Raw genomic sequence first — 23331 nt, forward strand, 5'->3', positions numbered from 1 at the left:
GGTAGATAAGCATACTCCTTTATGTTACCAAAACACTTCCGTTAACCATTCATGATAAAAAATATTTTTAAATAACTTTATCTGGGTATAATTTGCGTACCATAAAATTCACCTATTTTAAGTGTACATCGAGACAGATTTTAATAAGTTCATCTAGTTGTCACCATAATTGTAAGCTGTTTCTAGTACACCAGTGTTTCCTTGAAAAATTTCTGCCTCCATCTTCAACATCAGGCAACCATAGATTTGCCTTCTGTTACTATAGGTTTGCTTTTCTTTTTTTTTTTTTTAATTTTTATGTTTTATTTATTTTTGAAAGGAAGAGAGATAGAGCATGAGTGGGGGAGAGGCAGAGAGAAGAATACATACAGAATCTGAAGGAGGCTCCAGGCTCTGAGCTGTCAGCACAGACCCGATTGCAGGGCTCAAACTCACAGACCCTGAGATCGTGACCTGAGCCGAAGTCGGACCCTAAACCTACTGAGCAACCCAGGCGCCCCTCTATAGTTTTGCTTTTCTAGAAATTTCTTTTGTATCAGATTTTTTCCACTTTGTACATTTTTGAGGTTCATCTGTGTATCTGCATGTGTCTGCAATTTGTTCTCTATTATTATTGAATAATATTTGTATAGCTATATTGCATTTTGGTTGTCTAACAGTGGAACATTCCCATTGCTGTCAGGCAAATCCATCATCAGGGAGGGTAGCCTACATAATGAAGGGATTGAGGTGCTTGAGTTGTCTTCACACTCAAGTTTCTGTTGTCTTGTGCTTTTGCTTGCTTTTGGTGAACAACATTTTATCAGATTTTTCAAAAAAGTTCTAGGTTGGTAGTTTTCAGAAGTCTAAAGCTGAGTGATGCTGCTTTGTACACAGAAGTGGGATGTATAATATGCACAAAGGAAGACGACTGGGAGACAAGATGGAGAAGAATATAGGAATGTAGCTAGAAGCTGCCAGCTTCTAATTAGAACACCTTCCAATGTCCTCTCTCCTGGAGATCCTCAGCACTTTAGTGATAACCTGTGTACTAAGCACATGGAGGCTGTGGAATAAAAATCCTCCCTCTCATCCAGGATCCCCTAGCTGTTACCCTAATTCCTCTGTCCCTCCTTCCTCAGCCAGAGAGCTTCCTTACTTCTCTACCTCAGGTGGAGTGACAGGAACTTCAGAACCTGTTAGTGACATACGAAGACGCTCTGAATTACCTTGTGTGCTTTTCTGCAATCCTTTAGAAAACTTTGTGGTGTTTCTGGGTTCTGTTTGTTGTTTGCTTGTTTTTTACAGGTGGCTTAAAAAAAAAAATAACTTATTGTCAAACTGGCTAACGTACAGTATGTACAGTGTGCTCTTGGTTTTGGGGGTAGATTCCTGTGGTTCATCGCTTACATACAACATCTGGGTTCTATTTAGTTAAAAGTGCCTTTTTCATTTTGTAAGCAAGAAATAAAGTCTGGTTCCTGAAAGTTGCATTGGTCTGTGTTGCCCCAGACAATCCAAAATTAAGCCAATTTTTAAAACACTGGCTTTTGTATTGTATTTATCTTTTCCCCCAAGCCAACCATGAAGCTAGTATTTTTACATTTTAAAACCAAGAAAAGTCCCCGTCCCTTCAAAGTATATTTCAGAGATTTTTTTATATATTAGCCTTCAGTGAAGGTAACATTATTGGTTTTCTTTTTTAAATTCATCAAACAGAAAAAATACCGCCAACATCCAGACACTCTCAAGTTTACCTCGATTGAAGATGCTCCGATTATAGTACAGTCTAAAATCAACCAGGCTCAGAGAAGTGATGTAAGTGTTAATCCTACCCATATTTAATAAATGTTATTTAGTACAAGTACATTTGTGTTCCTACTATACTGATTACCTGTAGTTTTTATGCAATCTGAAGAGACTCAGTTATGTGAGCAATTGTAATTCTCCCAGCTTTTCATTAATAAAGCATACCTAATTCATATCTTTAGAGTATTATGTATACTGGGCTGACTGTCCTTTCAGCCATTTAACATTGCTGTCCAAGGAGAAGGTAAGAGGGTCTTCTCTTGACGACAAGAAAGACTATAAGCCTATTTCTGGAAAAGACCAGGAAAATGAATATAGGCAATATACCTTATGGAGGAGTTACGTTGTAAGTCAGAGCTAAGACAGAAATCATATAAGCTACCCCTAAGTCCTGTCAGTCACCCACAGATATGATATAGATGGTTTGTGTATCCTACCCAGTTTTCCTCTTCTGTGCTAACGAAAGTGTCTGCAGGTTAACATTTTTATTAGGTCACTTCCCCGGGCTAACTTCCATGAGGTGCCCCTATCGAAATCCAGAGGTTCCTAAGGCATATGTAAGGACCTTTCCCAGGGCCAAACAGGTACCACGTAGGACCCTGTGCATTGTATATGAGACCTTGAAGCCCACAGATCTTTGCAGGTGAATGTGGGAGTGACACAGGGAATGTCTTTCATAAAAAGCACTTCTGTGCAGTGTGATCGCTCTGAAATTATCTTCCTGTATCATTTAAGTCCTCTTCCCTACTTTCTTTGTTTATGCATTTTTTCCCCTCTTTCAGGTTGCCTACAAAGCCAAAGGAGAAGAAATTCTTCACAAATACAGTCTGCCAGCAGACCTGCCCCAGTTCATCCAGGCTAAAGTTAATGCCTACAACATCAGTGAGGTGTGCATATGAAGTCAGCTGCTGATCACATGTGAAGTCTTTTCTAAATGTGGCCTGAATTGCATTCAAATGACTTTTTTCTTTCAGAGTATGTACAAAACAGACTTGAAAGATTTGAGCAAGAAGGGATATGACCTGAGATCGGATGCAATTCCCATCAGAGCTGCCAAGGCTGCCAGGCAGGCGGCAAGTGACGTAAGTCCAGCTGGTGGTCACCTGTGTGTACGCAGGAAGTGTGGGAGAGGTGGACTTATTACCCTGAAGGCACCACGTCTGCTGTCCCTAACTGGAAGCGAGTTCTGAAAACTATTGAGGGGAAATTCCCTAAATAGATGAGTTCTCCTGGGGGTTTGGATTTTACTGACCAGTTCTCATCAAACACCCTAAGTTAAAGGTGTCATCCATATTGCTACACAAACTCACATTATTTCTCTTGTGGAAATAAACAAGTCACTCATTCTCTAAATTATAATAGCCTCCTGGTAGTAAGATTTTTATCTCAAAACTTCCTTAATTTATATCAATTCCCTCTTTCCCTTACTTCTTTTTACTTCTTTGCTTCCAGAGATGGATGAATTGGCCCCAAATTTCATACTAACGATTAGTTTCCATGAAAGTGAGGAATCTTGTTAGTCTTTTTCTTTCCTGTATCTTACTTTGACCCAGCTGTGAACTAGTTACTTTCCTCTTTGAGATTTAAATCAAATTGACTCAAGTCCCTATCAGTTGACCTAGAACTAGTGGCTACCCTCCCATTCTGGTTGCTGCAGATAATCTGAGGTTGATTGTCTTTTCATCACCTCCGGCTCCTGGCTTGCACATGATGGTTTTGCTCTGGCTCACCTGGACTCCCCTCCCATAGATTCACTTCCCTTTCCGGTCTGCATGATCCAGAGACGGAACACAGCCCCCTCCTTTGGTTTCCCAAGCACAACCTCACTGATTGAAATGAAGTTCACTTTGCACCAATGTAAATAACTTACAGCTGAAAAATAAATATCTGTATCCTAAAAGCTCTGCCATCCAAAACTTCTTATCCTTCCCCTTTCTCTGTGGGCATTCTCCTCCAGCTACTCCCCAGCCCAACACACACACAAGCCTTCCTTCACATCTCTGCTTTAGTTTCCCATGCTTCTTCCCAGATCTCCCCAAGCAAGTTCACTTCTTCTCACCTGATTATTCAGAGCCGATTTGTATTTACATACAACTGGTTCTGGATCTCTCTTTCCATATCCAAAGACTCATTAAAATTCTTTTTTTTTTTTAATTTTTAATGTTTTTTAAATTTATTTCTGAGAGAGAGGGAAGGAGGGAGGGAGAGAGGGAGGGGAGGGTCAAAGAGAGAAGGAGATACAGAATCTGAAGCAGGCACCAGGCTCTGAGCTAGCTGTCAGCACAGAACCCTATGTGGGGCTCGAGCCCACGAACCGTGAGATCATGACTTGAGCCGAAGTTGGAGGCTTAACCGACTGAGCCACCAGATGCCCCCAAAGACTCATTAAAATTCTACTGCTACTCTGCTAGGAATTTACCCAAGGGATATAGAAATGCTGATGCATAGGAGCACACGTACCCCNTGTTAAAAAAAAAAATTCTACTGCTACTATAATTCTACCTTGTCACTGACATGAATTGTGGTAATACCCCCATCCCAACCTCTCTCAGATGGCAGAAGCAGCTACAGACAATCAAATGGGCTCTATATAACATTTTCATTTTACCAGGCTACATTTCAAACTGTATACAAATGCGTATCTAACCGTTTGGTTATTGAAGTAGTTTCTGGGGAGCTCCATTGCTTTAAATCATGGTCTCATTGTTCAGTAAAATATTCATAACTACATTTTAAAATATACCTGCTTTTGTTTCTAATAGGTTCAGTACAAAAAAGATTATGAAAAAGCCAAAGGAAAAATGGTTGGCTTCCAAAGTCTCCAAGATGACCCTAAACTGGTTCATTATATGAATGTGGCCAAGATCCAGTCAGACCGGGAGTATAAAAAAGACTATGAAAAGACAAAGACGAAATACAACACGCCACATGATATGTTCAATGTTGTGGCAGCAAAGAAGGCTCAGGACGTTGCCAGCAATGTCAATTACAAGCATTCGCTCCATCATTACACCTACCTGCCTGACGCCATGGACCTGGAGTTGTCTAAAAACATGATGCACATACAGAGTGATGTAAGTGACACTTCACCAGACAGTCCCCCTCTGAGGTCAGAATCTGTGTGAGAACCCACCACTCGGGGGTACTGACTCCTCTTCTTTCCCTGTGCCATAGAATGCCTACAAGGAAGACTATAACACCTGGATGAAAGGCATAGGCTGGATACCTATTGGCAGTCTGGACATAGAAAAAGTTAAGAAGGCGGGTGATGCCTTGAATGAAAAGAAGTACAGACAACATCCAGACACCCTCAAATTTACCAGCATTGTGGACTCCCCAGTTATGGTCCAGGCAAAACAGAACACAAAGCAAATCAGTGATGTAAGTACAATGAAAGAGAGGGGGCAAAGAATGGAAAGAGGCTTTAACAAAATAAATAGCAGCTCAGATTTTTTATTCATCTAAGCCAATAATTTTTATTTAATTTAATTTAAAAATAATAATTAAATTTTTTTTTTAGTTTGGGCATCAATATTTTTTTTCTTCTATTATTTCCTTTTTAAAACTTCCTCTTGAGCTGCCTTTGAAATACTGTTATTGGATAAATTTGTCATGATGACAAAGTTCTACTGTAGGACTACATATGTGTCTGCGTACACACACACACACACACACAAAACTTAAGTTTAAGTCCCAGACACTTTGGCAAATTCATCATATTCAATTCTACATTAAGTTACTTATATTTGCTTTTCGTGTATAAAATACTAACACAGGGAAATAATTCACATGGGTGTATGGTTTTGCTTCTCAGAATTCATCACATACAAATATTATAGAGGCTTTCAAAAACTTATGTCTTAGAGATTAGCATGTTGTTTGTCTGCCTCTCCACGAACGATGTATATGATCTGGCTACAGTGAGATCTAAAGAAAAATTAGAAGAATTAAAAGGACATCAAAAGCATTCATTTATTAATTCATTGAATGAATGTTTTTGAACACGTTCCTTGTGCCAGGCACTGTATTATATGCTGATGGTATAAAGGTGACACAGACGAGAATTAGTCAGATATAGGATATGACAAGGTTATGAGATAGGAGTATAAAATGGCATGGATAAAACCAGAGCATTGTCCTACCCAGAGGTGGATGCTACAGGAGAGATATGTGCCAAATAAATACAGGGGAAGAGATAACTACCGGCCAGGGCTTCCCTAGCAAATAAGGAAAGCGTGCATTCTTGGCAAAAGAGAAAACAGAATGACTGTCAAGAGGTAATGAGTAGAAGGACAATGAAGGGCTTGGGATTATTATCTCATCATTGAGGGTCTTGTGTCCTAATTTATGTTCTGGACATTGTGGGGTAGGTAATGGGAAGTACTGAAAATTTTAATCCTTGGAGTTGCATTATCAGTTCTGTGTTCTAAAAGATAGATCTGACAAGTGCTGAGATTGCATTGGTGAGGGGAGAGTTTGGAGGTAAGGAAATGGCTTAAAATCTATGGCAGAAATCTAACAGAAGGCTCATTTGGACTTCAACTAAAGCAGTAGCAACAGGAAAGGATATGTGTAGAAGGTAAAACTGATGAGGTTCTGTGAATGCTGTGAAAGCATAGCTATGGTTTCTAAAGGCAGCGCGGAAGTAAAGATACCTCTTGGGTTTTTGGAAGGAATTATTTAGAGTTTGAAGCTTCAAATGGTATCAGCCACTCTAAATTTTTTTAATATAATATTTTATTTCTGAGAGAGAGACAGCGTGAACAGAGGAGGGTCAGAGTGAGAGGGAGACACAGAATCTGAAACAGGCTCCAGGCTCTGAACTAGCTGTCAGCACAGAGCCCGAGGCAGGGCTCGAACCCACTGAACCTGATCTTGACCTGAGCCAAAGTCGGGTGCTTAACCAACTGAGCCACCCAGGCACCCTGGTATCAGCCACTTTAGACTTTATTGATGATAAATGCATACCACTTTATATGTGATATTCCACATAGATGTGCCTAGAGATTTATATGAATAATGACAGGCAAGAGATTGGAAATCTACTTGTGATTTCAGTAGGGTTTTAATTTTAGAAAGTAGGCAATTTCTTTTCTATTACCAAGAGGAGGATACAATACAGGTTCTATACCATGCACTTAGATGTCTTGCAGACATCTGCAAAAGAATAAAATAGGGTAAATATGAAATGGTAAACCTTTTGAGTATGCTGGGTTTGTGATTAAGTGCCTTCATGTTATGAAGACATCACTATATGGTTTTATTGCTGCAATTATAATTGGAAAGTTTTTAGCAGAAGTGAGAGACTCATTCTAACTGCCATTTTCTAAATCCTTAAGAACTGTTAACTCCACTAGCAAACACTGAACGTTTCTGGCTTTGGTGAATCTTGTTTATTCATAAGTTCAAATGTGAAACCCTATTGTTTTCTATTCATCTCAGTCAAAGATTCCTGTTTCCTAGTTTTCTTTCTATTTTAATGCACAAAGTTTTGGGATGTTTCTAAAGATGACAAAATATTTGAGGTTTTTTTTTTAAATAGGAAAATACCGTTCATGATTTTTAATAATAGAAATAGTGGTGGACTGTGCTAAGTGTGCAATTAAATTAAGTGTGCAACTAAAGGCTTTTTGTGCTATCTGTAATGCATTTTATTTTTGTGATTGTGTGTTGCAGGTCTTATACAAAGCTAAAGGAGAAGACGTGAAGCATAAATACACTATGAGTCCTGATCTTCCTCAGTTTCTCCAGGCCAAGTGCAATGCTTACAATATAAGTGATGTAAGTAGGGTTCTTGTTGGTGTGTGAAATCCAGGCCTAATGGTAAAATAATAGAATTTTAGAGTAGAATGGGGTCTTGATAATTATTTAGGTCAATTTCCCACATGCCCTGTATGAAGCCTATCTCCTGATGATGGCTCTCTGCCTCTTGAGTCACCCTTTTCAAGGGCAGGACAACTGGAAAGGATGCACCCATTTTCCCATCCATAGAGTCCAGCATCTGTTCCTCCTGGTCTTACAAGCAGACAAAGTTATTACCTTGCAGAATAAATTAAATCCTTTTATTACAGTAACACTGAAATTTCTAAAGTTAACCCCTGGGTCTTCCCTTGATCTTTCTTTCATAAGACGAGCCAACTTCCTTTTCTCCATTTGGTCCACACATACCCTGGTTTCCAGAATCTTTATTCTAAATCCACTCCAGTTTCTCAGTGTTCCACTTCAGTAGGTAGCCAGACCAGGTCTGGGTGAATAATTGATGCAGAGTCCTATAATTTCATGCTACACAAAGTGTGACATTTTGCTAATGTGACTTCCTAACACAGAATATACTACTGGAGATTCCTTTATCTTTTATAGCTGGAAAAGAACAAAACAATCCCAGTAATTGAGGAATCCCTTTCGTTGCTTAATAAGCAGCATGCTGACATCCTTTTTCCTTTTGTATCCCAGGTCTGTTATAAACGGGACTGGCATGATTTAATAGCCAAGGGCAACAATGTGCTGGGTGACGCTATTCCCATCGCTGCAGCCAAAGCTTCCAGAAACATTGCCAGTGATGTGAGTAAAAATTATAGGTGAAATGTGGCTGATTGCCTTTTTAAATAGTAATCAAATGTGTGCTTGTCTAAATGATACCACACTGAAAACAATATGTTGAATTAGTGACATGCACATTCTCCACAAAATATTGTTTTGAAAACCTGTCACTTTTTCAACACTCTGTGATTCTTTTCAGTTGACCCCACTTGGTAGAGCTGTCATAAATCTGACAGCCACTTTCTCCCCAATTCTAGCCCAAATTACCTTTACTGACACATTTCCCTGACAGCCCACGTTTATTTTCAGGGAGAACACCCTAACTGACACTAACATATTAAATTCAGATGACTGCCTGCATCATAATTGTATTAAGAAGATTGGAAAGGTGTTATATAAAATGTAAAGATTTTATAAACCAAATGGTAAAAAGGCCCATCTTTCTAGAATATAATTTTGGTTTATGCAAATTGATGCCCATTTCATCTGTAATAGGAAAAGATACACTTAACTTCTTCCCGTCATTGAAAATCAAAAATTTCAAAAAGCAAGCATGCCCTGTAGACTTCACGGTCACTTACTATTTTGGAGGCTACAGTCATGGTTTAGGAAAAGAGAAGAAAGAAACCACCCATGGGTACAGACCACCTGGGAGCTAGCGGTGTAAGAATTCTACAGCTTTCCTTGTAGGGATGCCACTGAAAATGTGTTCCTCAAAGATTTGCACACTGCTATGAAATAAATTTCTAGTTTAAAGACAAAGTGAAAGTCTAAAATATGACATTGTCTTTTTTTTTTATTTTACAGCTTGCACAGAGCTTTATCTAACATGCCTAGAAATGTCTTGATAATCCTATTGCCTGCTAAACTCTGGTTTATAAATCAGTGCCTACGTGGCGAGAGCAGGGGATCTGTAGAGTTTAGGTGGATTTGCGTTCTCTTACCTAAAAATTGAGGTTTTGACCTGTTACATACAGTAGACTCAGTCTACACGCCATCACCAGTTCCAACAGTGATGCACCATGGGCTGCAGAGCCTTTGTGGTTAGGTCTTAACTGATGGGGAAGCTCACAGCCATCCCTGCCTTTACTGCAGTTCTTTAATTCCTCTGCAGCTGCTTCAGCAGTGAGCCTGGAAGGTAGCTGCTGAAAAAATGGGTGGGGAAGGCCCAGCTCCCTGCCCAAGCATCTAAATTGATGCCACCTAGAAAGAAGAGGGCTTTTACTTTAACTTCATTCAGTCGGCCTGAGACAACACAGTGCTGTTTTCCACCCCACACCCCGAGAAATACTGAGTGTGATCTTGCACATGGAATCCTTTAGAGTTTCTTCTGCATCTGTTGCATACATATCACTCGGCCAGTGGGAACAGCAAATGGAAGGTTTTCTCAATTTCTAATATTCTATAGTGTATGATAACATTCTATGATGGTGATAACATATTGGCTTGAGAAAATTCACATCCCCAGGAAACCAAGAGGTATTGGCCATATATTTGGAAGGTGTATTGTTTATATTAAGCATGAAAATTCAATTGACTTTAAGTAAAGTTCTACATGCAAATGCATTTGTAGGATTTATAGCAAAGAAAGAAATGGAGCCTGAATTGGTCATGCTACCCACTTATAAGCCAGCAGTGTTGGAAATAAATGTTTTCACTCTGAACTTTCTGGGGGCGAATGGAGATGGGTGGGTATGGTTTGTACTTCTTGTACAATCTTCCAGAAAGTCATAATGTTCTAAGTGCCTTTGTATGTGAATATACTTGCTACACCTAATGCTATCAATGCCTAGGACTTTGCTAACCAAATTTTGCCTTTGCAGTATAAATACAAGGAAGCTTATGAGAAGTCAAAGGGAAAGCAGGTGGGTTTTAGAAGCCTCCAGGATGATCCCAAGCTGGTCCATTATATGAATGTGGCAAAGTTGCAGTCAGATCGTGAATACAAGAAGAACTATGAGAACACCAAAACCAGCTACCATACCCCTGGGGACATGGTTAGTATTACTGCTGCAAAGATGGCCCAGGATGTTGTCACCAACGTCAACTACAAACAGCCGATACATCATTACACATACCTACCCGATGCCATGAGCCTCGAGCATACCAGGAATGTGAATCAAATTCAGAGTGATGTGAGTATGTATAAGATAACAGACCCAGAAATGTTGGTACTTGAGGGATAATCATTTCCACCCATTTTAGTAGACTTTGCAATACAGTGATATTTGAAAAGTGCATTTTTTGGGGCACCTGGGTGGCTCAGTCAGCTAAGTGTCCAACTCTTGATTTTGGCTCAGTCATGATCTCACAGTCATGAGATGGAATCCCAAGTCCAGCTCCACGGTGGGCATGGAGACTGCTTGGGATTCTCTCTCTCTCTCTCTCTCTCTCTCTCTCACTCTCTCAAAAGGAAAAAAAATACTATATTTTATATATTATTATATACATAATAAACATTACTGAAAGACTAACAAATGCATGGTAGACCAGCTGTTTTTGCTGGCTTTCTGTGTTCCTATTGTAGTCATTGACATCGTCTTCATTATGGATCAAAGGTACAACTGTGTTCCACTAAGTATATAAACCACCTTGATTCTCAACAAGAGAAAATGGTTTCTGCTTCAGTGGTGATATATATAATGCAAAATAGTATTCTCTATTCTTTCTGAACCCAGGAAAGTTTTTTTCTTTTTTTAACTAAAAGTCACACTCTCCTGCATGTTAATCTATGTAATGAGTCACCTAAAATGAAGCAGGAAGCCTTTGTGATTGCAGCATGATTCATGGTGAGCTGCATGGGGACAGTATTTAATATTCAGGGCATTTCCTTCTGCAGGAACCAGATTTCTGTAAGAATCCTCCTCTATAAAGGAAGATATGGTGTTCATTTATAGTTGCTCAATGAAGGTGTGTCTCCCCAGCTGAGATCAGGAATAGCCTAGGTGGACAGTATGGGTGAAATTCAATGTGGTGAGATTTTCAGTGAAATAAAAAAGAAAGCCCAATTTATTGTCAAAAGAGACCATTTTTTTTTTAGTATTACCCATGGAAATATGTGGCCTAGATTCCCTCTGTATTGTATAATGCACTTTAACAAGAGACTGCCTTTTCTTATTCCCAAATTCTGGGTAAGAAGCTCGGCGGCAGACCTAGTGAGAAGCTTCTCTATAGACCTGAGCATACTGAAAGTGTTGCTATTCATTTCCTTTGGGTAGAATTGCAGATTTCAGAGACATCTCTTGAGTATTCTGTTGGATATCTCCTCATATGAGATTATTCTCTTACAGAATGTATATAAAGATGAGTATAACAACTTCTTCAAAGGCATTGGATGGATCCCTCTTGGTTCTCTAGAGGTTGAGAAGGTCAAGAAAGCAGGTGATGCTTTAAATGAGAGGAAGTATCGACAGCATCCAGATACCATCAAGTTCACAAGTGTGCCTGATTCCATGGGCATGGTTTTGGCTCAGAAGAACACAAAGCAGCTAAGTGATGTAAGTGGTTTCCCTCCAAAAGGGTTTGTCCATGAATAACACCCACTCCACCATCCTACTTAATCCAGCACCTGAAGGTGCATCTGTGTTAGTGAATCAACTGCTTTCAGGATGTAATAAGAAGGTTTTACTTTTGAAACAACTTAGAACTTGAGCATAAAACAGGGAGGGGAGAAGGATTTTCCAGATTTGCTTCATTTCCCAAATGTAGAGAATCTGTGCTATTTATAAACAGACCCCTATCATTATACACATGAAATGAAATAAAATGATTACTGTTACCATCTGTGATTCCATGTGAATTGTAAACCGAGCTACTTACTTGTTGCAACAAGCTACTTACTTATTGCTCTGAGTTGCAACCGTTCTACCTGGCTACACGGGGAGAAGACACAATGTCCTAAGCCTCTTGCATAAGAGCTCTGTGTTCTGTAAAGCAATCCCGAGAGAGGCCTCTGGGGAGGAGGTAAGCAGTTTACTTTCAGAGTCAGCTGAGTCTCCTTTCTGAGCCCAGGTCTATCTGGACCCTTCTTCTTAGAGCCTAATCAAAATGCTCAGTGCTTCATCTCATTTGATAATTTCAAGTTCTGTTAAAATGCCTCCACCAGAAAGAGAACAGTAAGTAATAAGCAAAGATGTGTATTCTTAGCCCCACATATTAGAAGGTGGGGAATACTTTGCTTGGCTCAGATCTGAGGATTATCCGTGGATTTTCTCAGGCCGGTCCCTGCTCTCACATTACTGCAGATATTTTGAAATTAATTCTATTTTAGTGGTAATCAATGTATAGATTCTTCTGATTTCTTTTGTACTGACTGAGGTGCCCCTTCTCACCGTGTTTTTCCAGTGAGATGGGAGCACTGCACACTCACTAATTGTCTTTCCCATTCGAATAAATGCCATCAACATCTACCCAGTTATTCAAGCCAGAAACCTGGATGTCATTACTGATGCCTCCCTGTGTGATCCCTCCATCAATACATCTGCTGAGCTAGCCTCCTAAATCCCTCCCAGCGTCCTGTAGAACACTTGTCTTTCAGCTGCCCGCAGTCCTAATTTGGGCTTCCATATCCCTCATGGACACCTGTGTGGTGTCTGGACTTCCTGCCTGGGGTCACGCATGACAACCAGAACTATCTTAAAATATAAATCACATCCCTCTTATACTTCAGCCCTTTTAGTAACTTCTCCTTGAACATCTAAACTTGTTATCTTGGCTGAAAAGACCCTCAGCTCTGTGGCCCTGCTCCCCGTCTTGTTGAAATCTGCCAGGCCCCCTGTGATGCAGGTTGCCTTCAGGCCCTCACACTAGCTGTGCCCTGTGTCCTTTGCAGACTTGAGAGCTCTGCTTTGGCCTGGACCCCTCCCTCCCCTTTCTTCAAGTCTGGGCATAAATGTCACTTCCTTAGACAGCCTTTGCTGACCACCCTTGTTTCTTTCCTAAAGTGATTCTATTTACAATGCATCACAAACTCTGGCTCCTACAGTTTACATTTTTATTCTGTCTCCTCTACTGCACTATAACCTTCAGAAAAACATGTCTGCCTTTTTCAACAATTTACATCCAGAAACCTATCTGCCTACCTAGCCCATTCGTGCTGTCCAGTAAATATTGGTGGAATAAGCAAATGGGTATGTGTACTAACACCTTGCCATATGATAGTACAGGTATTTGACTTAGATACGGCAAAACACCAATAATAACCATCCTTTTTAAATGAGTGTGTGCTTGATGAAACTTAAATTTTGTCAGCTAATGACGTTTGCATGCTGCCTCCTTTGTTTTCAGTTGAACTACAAAATAGAGGGAGAAAAGCGGAAGCATAAGTACACTATGGACCCTGAATTGCCTCAGTTTATTCAAGCCAAGGTCAATGCCTTCAACATGAGTGATGTGAGTATTTGGCCAGTTGCCAGTCTAATATCGCTAACATGGGCTTCCTCTTTACAGTTCTGTATAATTATAGCAGTAAGAATTTTAAGGGGAGCAAACTAAGTATGGACCTTTTGAGTCTCTCTTGCAAAGTCATTGAAAAGACATGATGGCTGGTTAACCCAGAGGCCCCTCACCCCCTCCTTTGTCCTTGGAATGTACATTCTGCCCACCATTCCCACCATGGGAGACATTTTCAAGGATGCAGCCTTAATAGAGCAATATGTTATTGAGACCATCTGACTGGCATGTGTGACTAACCCCAGTTAAGGCCTCTGTATACATTTTAAAGATTGTGGTGGGCAGCTGAGGAGATCTGATGGTCTCATGGATGCCCATGACAAGCCTTGTATATAAGTTGCCTTGCTTATTAAACCTGTCACCTACCAATCTCCAGTGGTCTCTCTCTTTGTTCAGGCTTGCCTTGCACTCCATGTATGGGGGCCAATTTTTGAATCAACAGCTTATAGATTGAACCCTTATCATAGAATATGAGACTAGAAGCCACCATAAAATTTGATTTAATACAAGCTTTTCTAAACTGTGGGCTATGACTCATTAGTGGGTTATAAAATCAATCTAGTAAGGTGTATTCCATTTTTTAAAAAGTGAATCAAAATGAGATACACAAGATTAGAAAGTACAGTAATGAATAGCCTGTAATAAGGACAAGTATTTGTATAATTTTTGTTTCAATCATTAAAACTTGTATAAAAGTTTATTTTAATTTTCTTTAGAAACTTTTTTTTGCATGTAACTAGCCTCTTGGGTAGTCTAGATTCATAATTGGTAATGTGTAAATTCACTATTAAGAGTTGTTTCCTTTTGCTTTAAAAAAAAGTTTTAAATTTTTTTAGAAAACATTTAGAAAACATTTCTAATTTAGAAACATAATCAAACCTGGATAAAATCGTTCATTTCTTAAAAGATGACTTAAGTCATTCTTCCTAACATTCTAGGCTCTCTTTTATCTCCAAATAAAGTTTTTTGGTACTAATTTCTATGGTTTTGGCTTATTTAAAAATTTCCCTGCTTTTGTAAGTAATATTTAAACGTTACTGGGGCACCTGGGTGGCTCAGTTGGTTGAGCATCCGACTTCGGCTCAGGTCATGATCTCACAGTTTGTGGGTTTGGGCCCTGCGCTAACCACTAGCTCAGAGCCTGGAGCCTGATTCAGATTCTGTATCTCCCTCTGTCTCTGACCCTCCTCTGCTCATACTGTCTCTATCTCTCAGAAATAAATAAAACATTAAAAAGACGTAAGCATTACTTAAATCTGGGTGGTACTACATCTGAATTTTTTATTTTAGTGTTCATATCTTTCTATAAGTTTAAATTGCTTCATTTCAAAAAAATAAAGTATTATATGCTTATTATAGGAAAGTTTGAAAATATAGACATATATTCAAGAATAATAATAAAATAATAAGATGCTCTTTCCTTTTTTTCAAGTCTCATTATAAAGCAGACTGGAAGAAAACTCTTGCTAAGGGCTATGATTTGAGACCAGATGCCATTCCAATTGTTGCTGCAAAAAGTTCAAGGAATATTGCTAGTGATGTAAGTCTAATCTGAAGGTAGAAAGCTCTTCTCTATATTTTAAAAATCTTTACATTGTATATGAAGCCATATAAGCTATATTAGGAAATAAAATAGTATTAAAATATTTCCTAACATCCCAAGTGCCAGTGATTTTTTTATATCATGTCACTTTAAAATCTTTAGAAATTCAATACAAAGAAGAAAATTTTTTAAACTGTGAAATGTTTGTTACTCTCATTGGTATTATTGTTACGAATTTGGAAACTGCTTTTTATTTGAATTTTTTTCAAGAAAAAACCTTGGCATACTAAAATGTCACTAAATCAAAGTCTCCCAAGTATTTTAAAACAATACAATTTTTAACAATATAATTTTGACAAGGAAAGAATCTGATAAAATATAGGGGTGTCTGGGTGGCTTAGTCGGTAAAGGGTCCACCTTTGGCTCAGGTCATGATCTCATGGTCTGTGGATTTGAACCCCGCATCAGGCTCTGTGCTGACAGTTCAGAGCCTGGAGCCTGTTAGAGATTCTGTGTCTTCCTCTCTCTTTGCCCCTCCCCTTTCCTCATTCTGTCTCTCTCTCAAAAATAAATACACATTAAAACTTTTTTTTAATCTGATAAACCAGGAAGAATTATAGATCAAATGAGAGGATTTTCATTACTTACCTACTTAATTAATTACTTTTTACAAATTAAGTTATATTTTCTATATGAATTGATATACCTTTGTAGAGTAATAATTCATTTGGAACTGAATTTACTCAGGATTACCCAAGTACTTTATAAAGTAATGCAGGTTTCTTTGGAAACGATTATAAAAAAATATATACCAAATCCTTACAAAACTTTTCAGGAACCTCCGAGAATACTCAAAGAATCTAATTATGAATAATCTTGATGTAAACCACAAATTACCCCATTCTTAATTATCCCCAAAGGAAATCTCAAGACCTTCCATTAGAAATACTTTCCTAGTTATTTATTTAAAAATACTAAAAAACTTAGATATTACCTGGATTCAAAACAAATTTGACTGTTGCTTACTTTGTTATATAAATTCAATGTAATGCTTTACTATTTCCTATAATTGACCCCATCAAACTTCTCTCTGCCTTTCTTTTTAATATAGTTCAAGTATAAGGAGGCTTATGAGAAAGCCAAGGGCAGGCAAATTGGATTTCTCAGTCTTCAGGATGATCCTAAACTGGTTCATTACATGAATGTAGCCAAAATGCAGTCAGATCGTGAGTACAAAAAGGGCTATGAAGCCAGCAAGACCAGGTATCACACACCCTTGGACATGTTCAGTGTGACCGCAGCCAAGAAATCTCAGGAGGCTGTTACCAACATGAACTACAAACAGCCCTTCCACAGCTACACTCTGCTGCCTGATGCCTTGAATGTGGAGCACTCCAGGAATGCAATGCAGATCCAAAGCGATGTATGTAACAGTTAACACGTGAGCATAGAATTAGTTATCCATTTCTAGCTGGTGGGAGGGACAAACAAGAAATTGGCAATTCCATTTACTTCATCTTAAACCTAGTTGGACTCATTATAATTAGGGATCCTTTCTAGAATTTGGAGTTTTAGAATTTCACTCATGCGAACTATATATAGCTTTAACATTTTTGTTTTAGTTACTGTGTGTGTGTGTGTGTGTGTGTGTGTGTGTGTGTGTGTGTGTGTCAGACACAATATATGATGTATTCTGTGAAAAGCTAAGAGGTTCAAATGGGTGCAATATACTATCTTTTCCAGTGTAAAATGCTTTTACCTTTTCCTCCAAGAAAGTTAAGTTTAAAAAGGAATTACTGTTCAGATTTTCCCATTCAAAACTACCATGATGTCAATCACTTTGTAATTTGTTTTTTTCCAAAAGATGATAGGGAATAAAAAGCAGGTTATTCTCTTTTCCCTCTTTTTTTTTTTCTTTTTGATAATGAGTAAATCATCTAGCCAAGAAACTCAAGCCCTGACTGTTTCTGATGAAAATTTCCTTTTTCGTTGTAAAGAATCTATACAAATCCGACTTCACCAACTGGATGAAAGGGATCGGCTGGGTCCCCATAGAGTCACTGGAGGTGGAGAAGGCCAAGAAAGCCGGAGATATACTTAGTGAGAAGAAGTATCGCCAGCACCCTGAGAAGCTGAAGTTTACCTATGCCATGGACACAATGGAACAAGCACTTAACAAAAGTAACAAACTGAATATGGATAAGGTAAGAGCCCAACTGCTGGGTTATTCTGAGAATCCTCATAGCACTCAAGTCATGGAGCCTGGCGGTACCTCTATAATCTTCGTCAGCATTTTTATTCTTTGTGATGGTCTTGGTGGTGCTGGAGGAGGAATTCTGTAATGTTCATCACGTCTAGAGAGCTCTCACATACACGGATCCTCGGACTATCTGTGTGCACTACACAGAGGGTGTGACAAAACTGAAGAACTCCATGTAGTGTGAGGTTGGGCAAACATGGCATGTGTTGTTTAGGGAAGGAGGCTCCCTTGTTTGATAGTTTTTTTTTTCCTTCATTGTGTGTTCAGTCTCATCACCCCATCTTCTTGCTGTTTTATCCATTTCCCAATATCAGATTTAATCTCTTCTGTCACAGAGAAGTGAGTCTCTTTCTCCGTGTTACAAACTCGTATTGCTCTACAATCATGTGCTTGGTCTCATTGCAGAGGCTCTACACTGAAAAGTGGAACAAAGACAAGACCACCATTCATGTCATGCCAGACACTCCAGACATCTTACTTTCCAGAATGAACCAAATCACCATGAGTGATGTAAGTAGATTAACAACCACAGAGTGGGTGAGAAGGATGGAGGGAACTAATATTTGTGGAATGCCTCTCTTTTACACACCAACCGCTTCAAATCAGGATTCCCATTCTATCCCAAATAACAAGCTGCTGGTGTTACTCTGTTTCATCATTTAGAAACTGTACAAAGCTGACTGGGAAGAAGAGAAGAAGAAAGGATATGACCTGAGGCCTGATGCCATTCCAATAAAGGCTGCAAAAGCCTGTAGAGACATTGCCAGCGATGTAAGTACTTCCACTGGACTTTCATTAGACTCAGTAAATGAGGCACAAATAAGCCAAGTTCGTGTGCATATTCAATAGTTGCAGTCAACCCTACCTAGTGTTGGTGGGATCATAATCCAAGAAACACACAAGACACTTTTCTTTACCCAGTCCAAGGACCCTCTAATCATTTGTTCATTATTTGATGTAAAAAGTAACTGGGTCATGTTAAGACAAGTTGCTCTTAGAGTATTCAGGTTATTTACAGGCAATTCTGGGCGAATGTAGGGATGCAGACTACACATTTTACCCAAGAGACCCATGATCTTGCTCTTTCCTGAATTAAAGATGCACCAGGAGAAATTGTGCCTGTAGCCTTTTCTGATTAGACACCTGAGTGAGAAAACCTCTCTAAAGCACCCTTTAAATAAAACAACTTATTTATACATCTCCTTGATTAACTCTGAGATCATTTTCTTTCTGTGGAATCAAGTCTGGCAAGAAATTTGAAGTAAAAAGAATTTGTTCCCAGCCCCTGTGAGCTTCTCTCTAATTGTATAGTAGCTCTAAAACCATACACCTATGACAAAACTCATGGCATCTAATGAATTACATTTTGTTCTCTTTCCTTCACTAACTTCATCATCATGCTTTCTTTCCCATCCACAGTACAAATACAAGCAAGCCTATGAACAAACCAAAGGGAAACACATTGGCTTCCGGAGCCTAGAGGACGACCCCAAGCTGGTGCACTTCATGCAGGTGGCCAAGATGCAGTCTGACCGGGAGTATAAGAAGGCATATGAGAAATCTAAGACGTCCTTCCACACCCCAGTGGACATGTTAAGTGTGGTGGCAGCCAAGAAGTCTCAGGAAGTGGCCACCAATGCCAACTACAGAAATGTGATCCATAACTACAACATGCTTCCGGACGCCATGGGCTTTGAATTGGCCAAAAATATGATGCAGATTCAAAGTGATGTACGTGACAGCCACATCATTTGTAGAACATTGACTCTGGATAATAAGTGAATCATTAATGACCCTAAATCATTATGAAAATCCTGAAAGAAATTCATGTGTAATTTCCCACCAAATTTTTTTTTTACCTTAGATTGAATTTATTTCTTTTAACAAAAGAGGGTAAATTCTAGAAACTAAAGTCTTATTTTCTACCATTCTTGCTGTGAGGATTGTTGAATGCTCAATCCAGCAATTGCAAATGAAATTTTGTTGCAGAAAACATGCTGAAGGAAGCATGTCTAGCAAAGAGAATCAGAAGCATAAATGGCTCCTGATACAAGAGTAAGAGGAAAGACAGAAAGTAGGATGACTTGATAGCTCTCCTTCCTTCTAATCAACTTTCATTCCACTACTTCCAACTTTGCAATTGCTTGTATTACTTGCTGATGAAACATTGAGGAGGTGAGGCCTGAGGCAACTACTGGAATGCATGTGAGGAACAGAATTCAGTGTTAAGCCATTTATTTTGTGGCTGTGAGGAGGGAATTTAAATTACAAACCAAAGGCAGGCCACGCCTCGCATATATTTCTCTTGGAGAATCTAAGAGCTGAACTATTAATTGCTGGGGGTGGGGTATATATTTTTCTCATATAAAACCAACCATGGTAGAGTTGCAGAGGCAAATATCAGAATTGAGTGGGGAAAAACAAAAAATTTGCACAGAGTACCCGTAAGGTTTCTGGTATACCTAAGAGAGTTGTAACATTGGTGGTGAGCAAAACTTATAGTGAAAGAGAGAACCAGGGTCCCAGTGACCCTCTGTCAACCAAGGGAACTTGGGAATTTTTGTAAGAAAGTTGAGCCAGCATAGTTACTTTTCTTGAGAGAATAGTCATGTGATAGTGAATCTAATTGGTATTTCTTAGCATTTTTTTCTGTAATGAGGGCATTGAGGAAAATCACAAGGATATTACTGCTTGTTTTTAATTTCTCATGTAAGAAAATATGAAAAAGATACCATTTAGGGGCAGAAAAGATTTGAAATTTGATACACTATTAGTTGGACACTTACGGAATATTGAACACTCAGTCATGGTTCTTGGCAGTTTGGGCTTCTTCTCATCCATGAACCTTTGCTCTTTTGCAGAATCAGTACAAAGCTGACTATGTTGACTTCATGAAGGGCATTGGATGGCTCCCTCTGGGCTCCCTGGAGGCTGAGAAAAACAAGAAAGCCATGGAGATTATCAGTGAAAAGAAGTACCGCCAGCACCCAGACACTTTGAAGTATTCCACTTTGATGGACTCAATGAACATGGTTTTGGCCCAGAATAATGCAAAAATTATGAATGAAGTAAGTCTTTCAGTAATGTGATATTTCCTAAGCACCGGGAAAAAGCCAGGCATTCTTACATTTGACCTATGGGTTTTGCTAATGGTTTCAGGGCATCACAATGTTTATTCAACTTTGCAAAAGGGACTTGTGGTTGGGGCCCCTGGGAGGCTCAGGTGGATAAGCGTCACACTTCAGCTCAGGTCATGATCTGAGGTTCGTGAGTTTGAGCCCTGAGTCAGGCGCTGTGCTGACAGCTCAGAGCCTGGAGCCTGTTTCAGATTCATTGTCTCCCTTTCTGTCTGCCCCTCCCCTGCTTGTGTTCTCTCTCAAAAATAAGTAAACATTAAAAAAAATTTTTTTAAGGAAGGGAACTTATAGTTTAAAAAAAGATAGAAATGAGTCCTAAATCATGGTCCCCCCCAAATGTTTAGTGAACCACTCTTCCCCACAGACATAACAAAATAAATATGAATTGTCTCTTTCCATGCACATTTTGTAACAAAGTCTTGTTTGTCTAAGATGAGGTTGAGTAGAAGTTCATGACGCTGAACCGGTAGATTGTTGCCTGATAACAGCTGGGTATTGCAGCCCACCCTGTTTCCTAGCTGCTTCAGTGGAATTGAAGACTCAGATTATGTGGCTGTAGCGGCATTCAGAGCCGTGACCTTCTGTGAGCAAAACATGAGAGCAGTTGTTCTCTATCTGCCGTTCCTTGGATCATTAATTATTCTACCCTTTAGAAAAAGCTTACTGTATGTTTTAAAGTTTATTAGCCATAATAAATACCAGGACCAACGAGCACATCAACCTTGTACTTCTCTTTTTAAGTTACAAATAATAAAATAATTGCAACAGCATTGGAATGCATCATGATTTCAAATGCCGTTGATTGGCAAAAGAAAGGGAAAAATATTTGGACTTCAACATTAAACAATTGCAGAAAATTATGGTCCTGCTTGCACTAGAGAGAACTGTATTATGCTGTCTCTGAGTCAATCCCTTGGAGTCTTCTGAGAAAGAAAACTGATTTGTCAAGATGACCAGTGTCTTTGATAGGGACTTACCTAAAACACAAGGCACAAATCTCCTTGCCCTTTTTAAGATTTAGTATTTAAGCTATCACAAGCTCACATAAATCTTTCATTTCATTTTCAGTAGTAATGATTTAAATCACTTCAGAATAATGATGCCAAGATGAGAATCCTCATCCTCTTCTTAAAAAGCTGCAGAAATTATGGCCCAGACCTGCTGTGTGTCTTTAGGGAAGGTGCACTGCTTCTCTGGGCCATAATTTCCTCAACTCTGCAACAAAAGGATTCAACTGAGGACCACTAAGATAGCTCTCTGTACAGCATTTGCTATTTCTATGATTCTCACCTTGGCATCATTTTACTTTCCATCTTATATAATCTCCACTGTCTTGTTTGAATGAGTATATTTTCCATTAAAAAAATAAGAGCTAGTTAGTAAAAATACATGAAATATCGATATGTGTATATATACATATGTTAAGTGAGCACATTTAAAGATGTTTAAATACTAACTTCCTTTTTTTTAAATTTTTTTAACTTTCCAGCATCTCTACAAACAAGCATGGGAGGCTGATAAGACCAAAGTCCACATTATGCCCGATATCCCCCAGATTATTTTGGCAAAGGCAAATGCAATTAATATGAGTGATGTAAGTATAATTCCCCCTGGTTTATTTGAGCTAGTATAAACAAATTAACTAAGTAATGTCTCAACTATGAGAAGAAATGTTTTGAAAATAAGAGTTGGAATCCACAAATGAGAATCTTTCTTTCTAATCTTGCCTTGCTAAGAGTTGGAGCAGGCCTATCAATGGGACTTGGCCCAGCAGTTAGGAATCGGAAGGGCAGTTGGATTTTGTTTGAGGCCGGGTACTCCTTCTCAAACTAAGAGGCCTGGCAGGAAGAGAAGGGCTTGCCCCCACCCCCACCCCCAGAAGAGAAAAAGGAAGTGAAAATCCTGGGGCCTGGTTCCTGGAGTCTCTCTCTCTACCAAGCTTTTGAGATGGTCCTAAAGGAGGGGGCAGGGGTCTCGAGAAATGTTAAATGGAAAGAGAAGATGAACATTTTGAAGGGTTTGGAGCAAGCTTTATAACAAGGAATGTTCAACACTTAGTTTTAGAAAATGTGTAGGTGTTTTATTTCCCTTTCTTTCTCAACCTAACCATAGTTGCTAGGAAATCCCCAATCCTACCAGTGTTTTCTTCTCTTTGAATTCCATAAGGATTTGGGGTTGATGACTCCTTTTTGGGTTGTAAAATCCACACAATTACATAAATAAAAGTGTTAATTGCAAAACAGTGAAGTTTTCTTCTGATGTAAGAGTATGGTGGTTTCATAGTCTTTCCTTGACTTTTAATTGATAAAAACATACAATTAGAATCTGCTGGGCTTTTGCATTTTTAAAAAGCGTATTTACAACCCAAGAGATCATTAGCTTCCTTTTTCTAGTGGTTTCTTGAAGATATGTTTGGGTTTGTAGTAGACTTTTTTCAAACACAATTTTGTTATTTGTTAAGAACATTTAGCCATTGAACCACCAATGAAGCATTCTGCTCAAAAATAAAAATGATGCCACAGTGCTAGTGTTTACCCTTTTAAAATAATCCCAGGCTTAAACTAATTTGACAATAAACTATTTGTAAAAAAAATAAATAAATAAAATAAAAC

General features: G+C 38.9%; 1 protein-coding gene across 1 annotated transcript in view; it reads left to right on the plus strand.

Moving 5' to 3' along the window:
* Window positions 1–23331, plus strand: part of NEB (nebulin) — a 208494-nt gene that overhangs the window by 41008 nt on the left and 144155 nt on the right. The window contains exons 28-45 of the mRNA XM_077767832.1: window positions 1699–1797; window positions 2571–2675; window positions 2763–2870; window positions 4551–4862; window positions 4963–5169; window positions 7465–7569; window positions 8242–8349; window positions 10152–10463; window positions 11619–11825; window positions 13615–13719; window positions 15212–15319; window positions 16434–16745; window positions 17320–17526; window positions 17988–18092; window positions 18246–18353; window positions 19002–19313; window positions 20444–20650; window positions 22209–22313. Coding sequence (XP_077623958.1) covers window positions 1699–1797; window positions 2571–2675; window positions 2763–2870; window positions 4551–4862; window positions 4963–5169; window positions 7465–7569; window positions 8242–8349; window positions 10152–10463; window positions 11619–11825; window positions 13615–13719; window positions 15212–15319; window positions 16434–16745; window positions 17320–17526; window positions 17988–18092; window positions 18246–18353; window positions 19002–19313; window positions 20444–20650; window positions 22209–22313 — 3132 coding nt within the window. The remainder of the gene's footprint in view (window positions 1–1698; window positions 1798–2570; window positions 2676–2762; window positions 2871–4550; window positions 4863–4962; window positions 5170–7464; window positions 7570–8241; window positions 8350–10151; window positions 10464–11618; window positions 11826–13614; window positions 13720–15211; window positions 15320–16433; window positions 16746–17319; window positions 17527–17987; window positions 18093–18245; window positions 18354–19001; window positions 19314–20443; window positions 20651–22208; window positions 22314–23331) is intronic.

Source organism: Crocuta crocuta, unplaced genomic scaffold (assembly GCF_008692635.1).
Source record: "Crocuta crocuta isolate KB4526 unplaced genomic scaffold, BGI_CrCroc_1.0 scaffold154, whole genome shotgun sequence".
Taxonomy (NCBI): domain Eukaryota; kingdom Metazoa; phylum Chordata; class Mammalia; order Carnivora; family Hyaenidae; genus Crocuta; species Crocuta crocuta.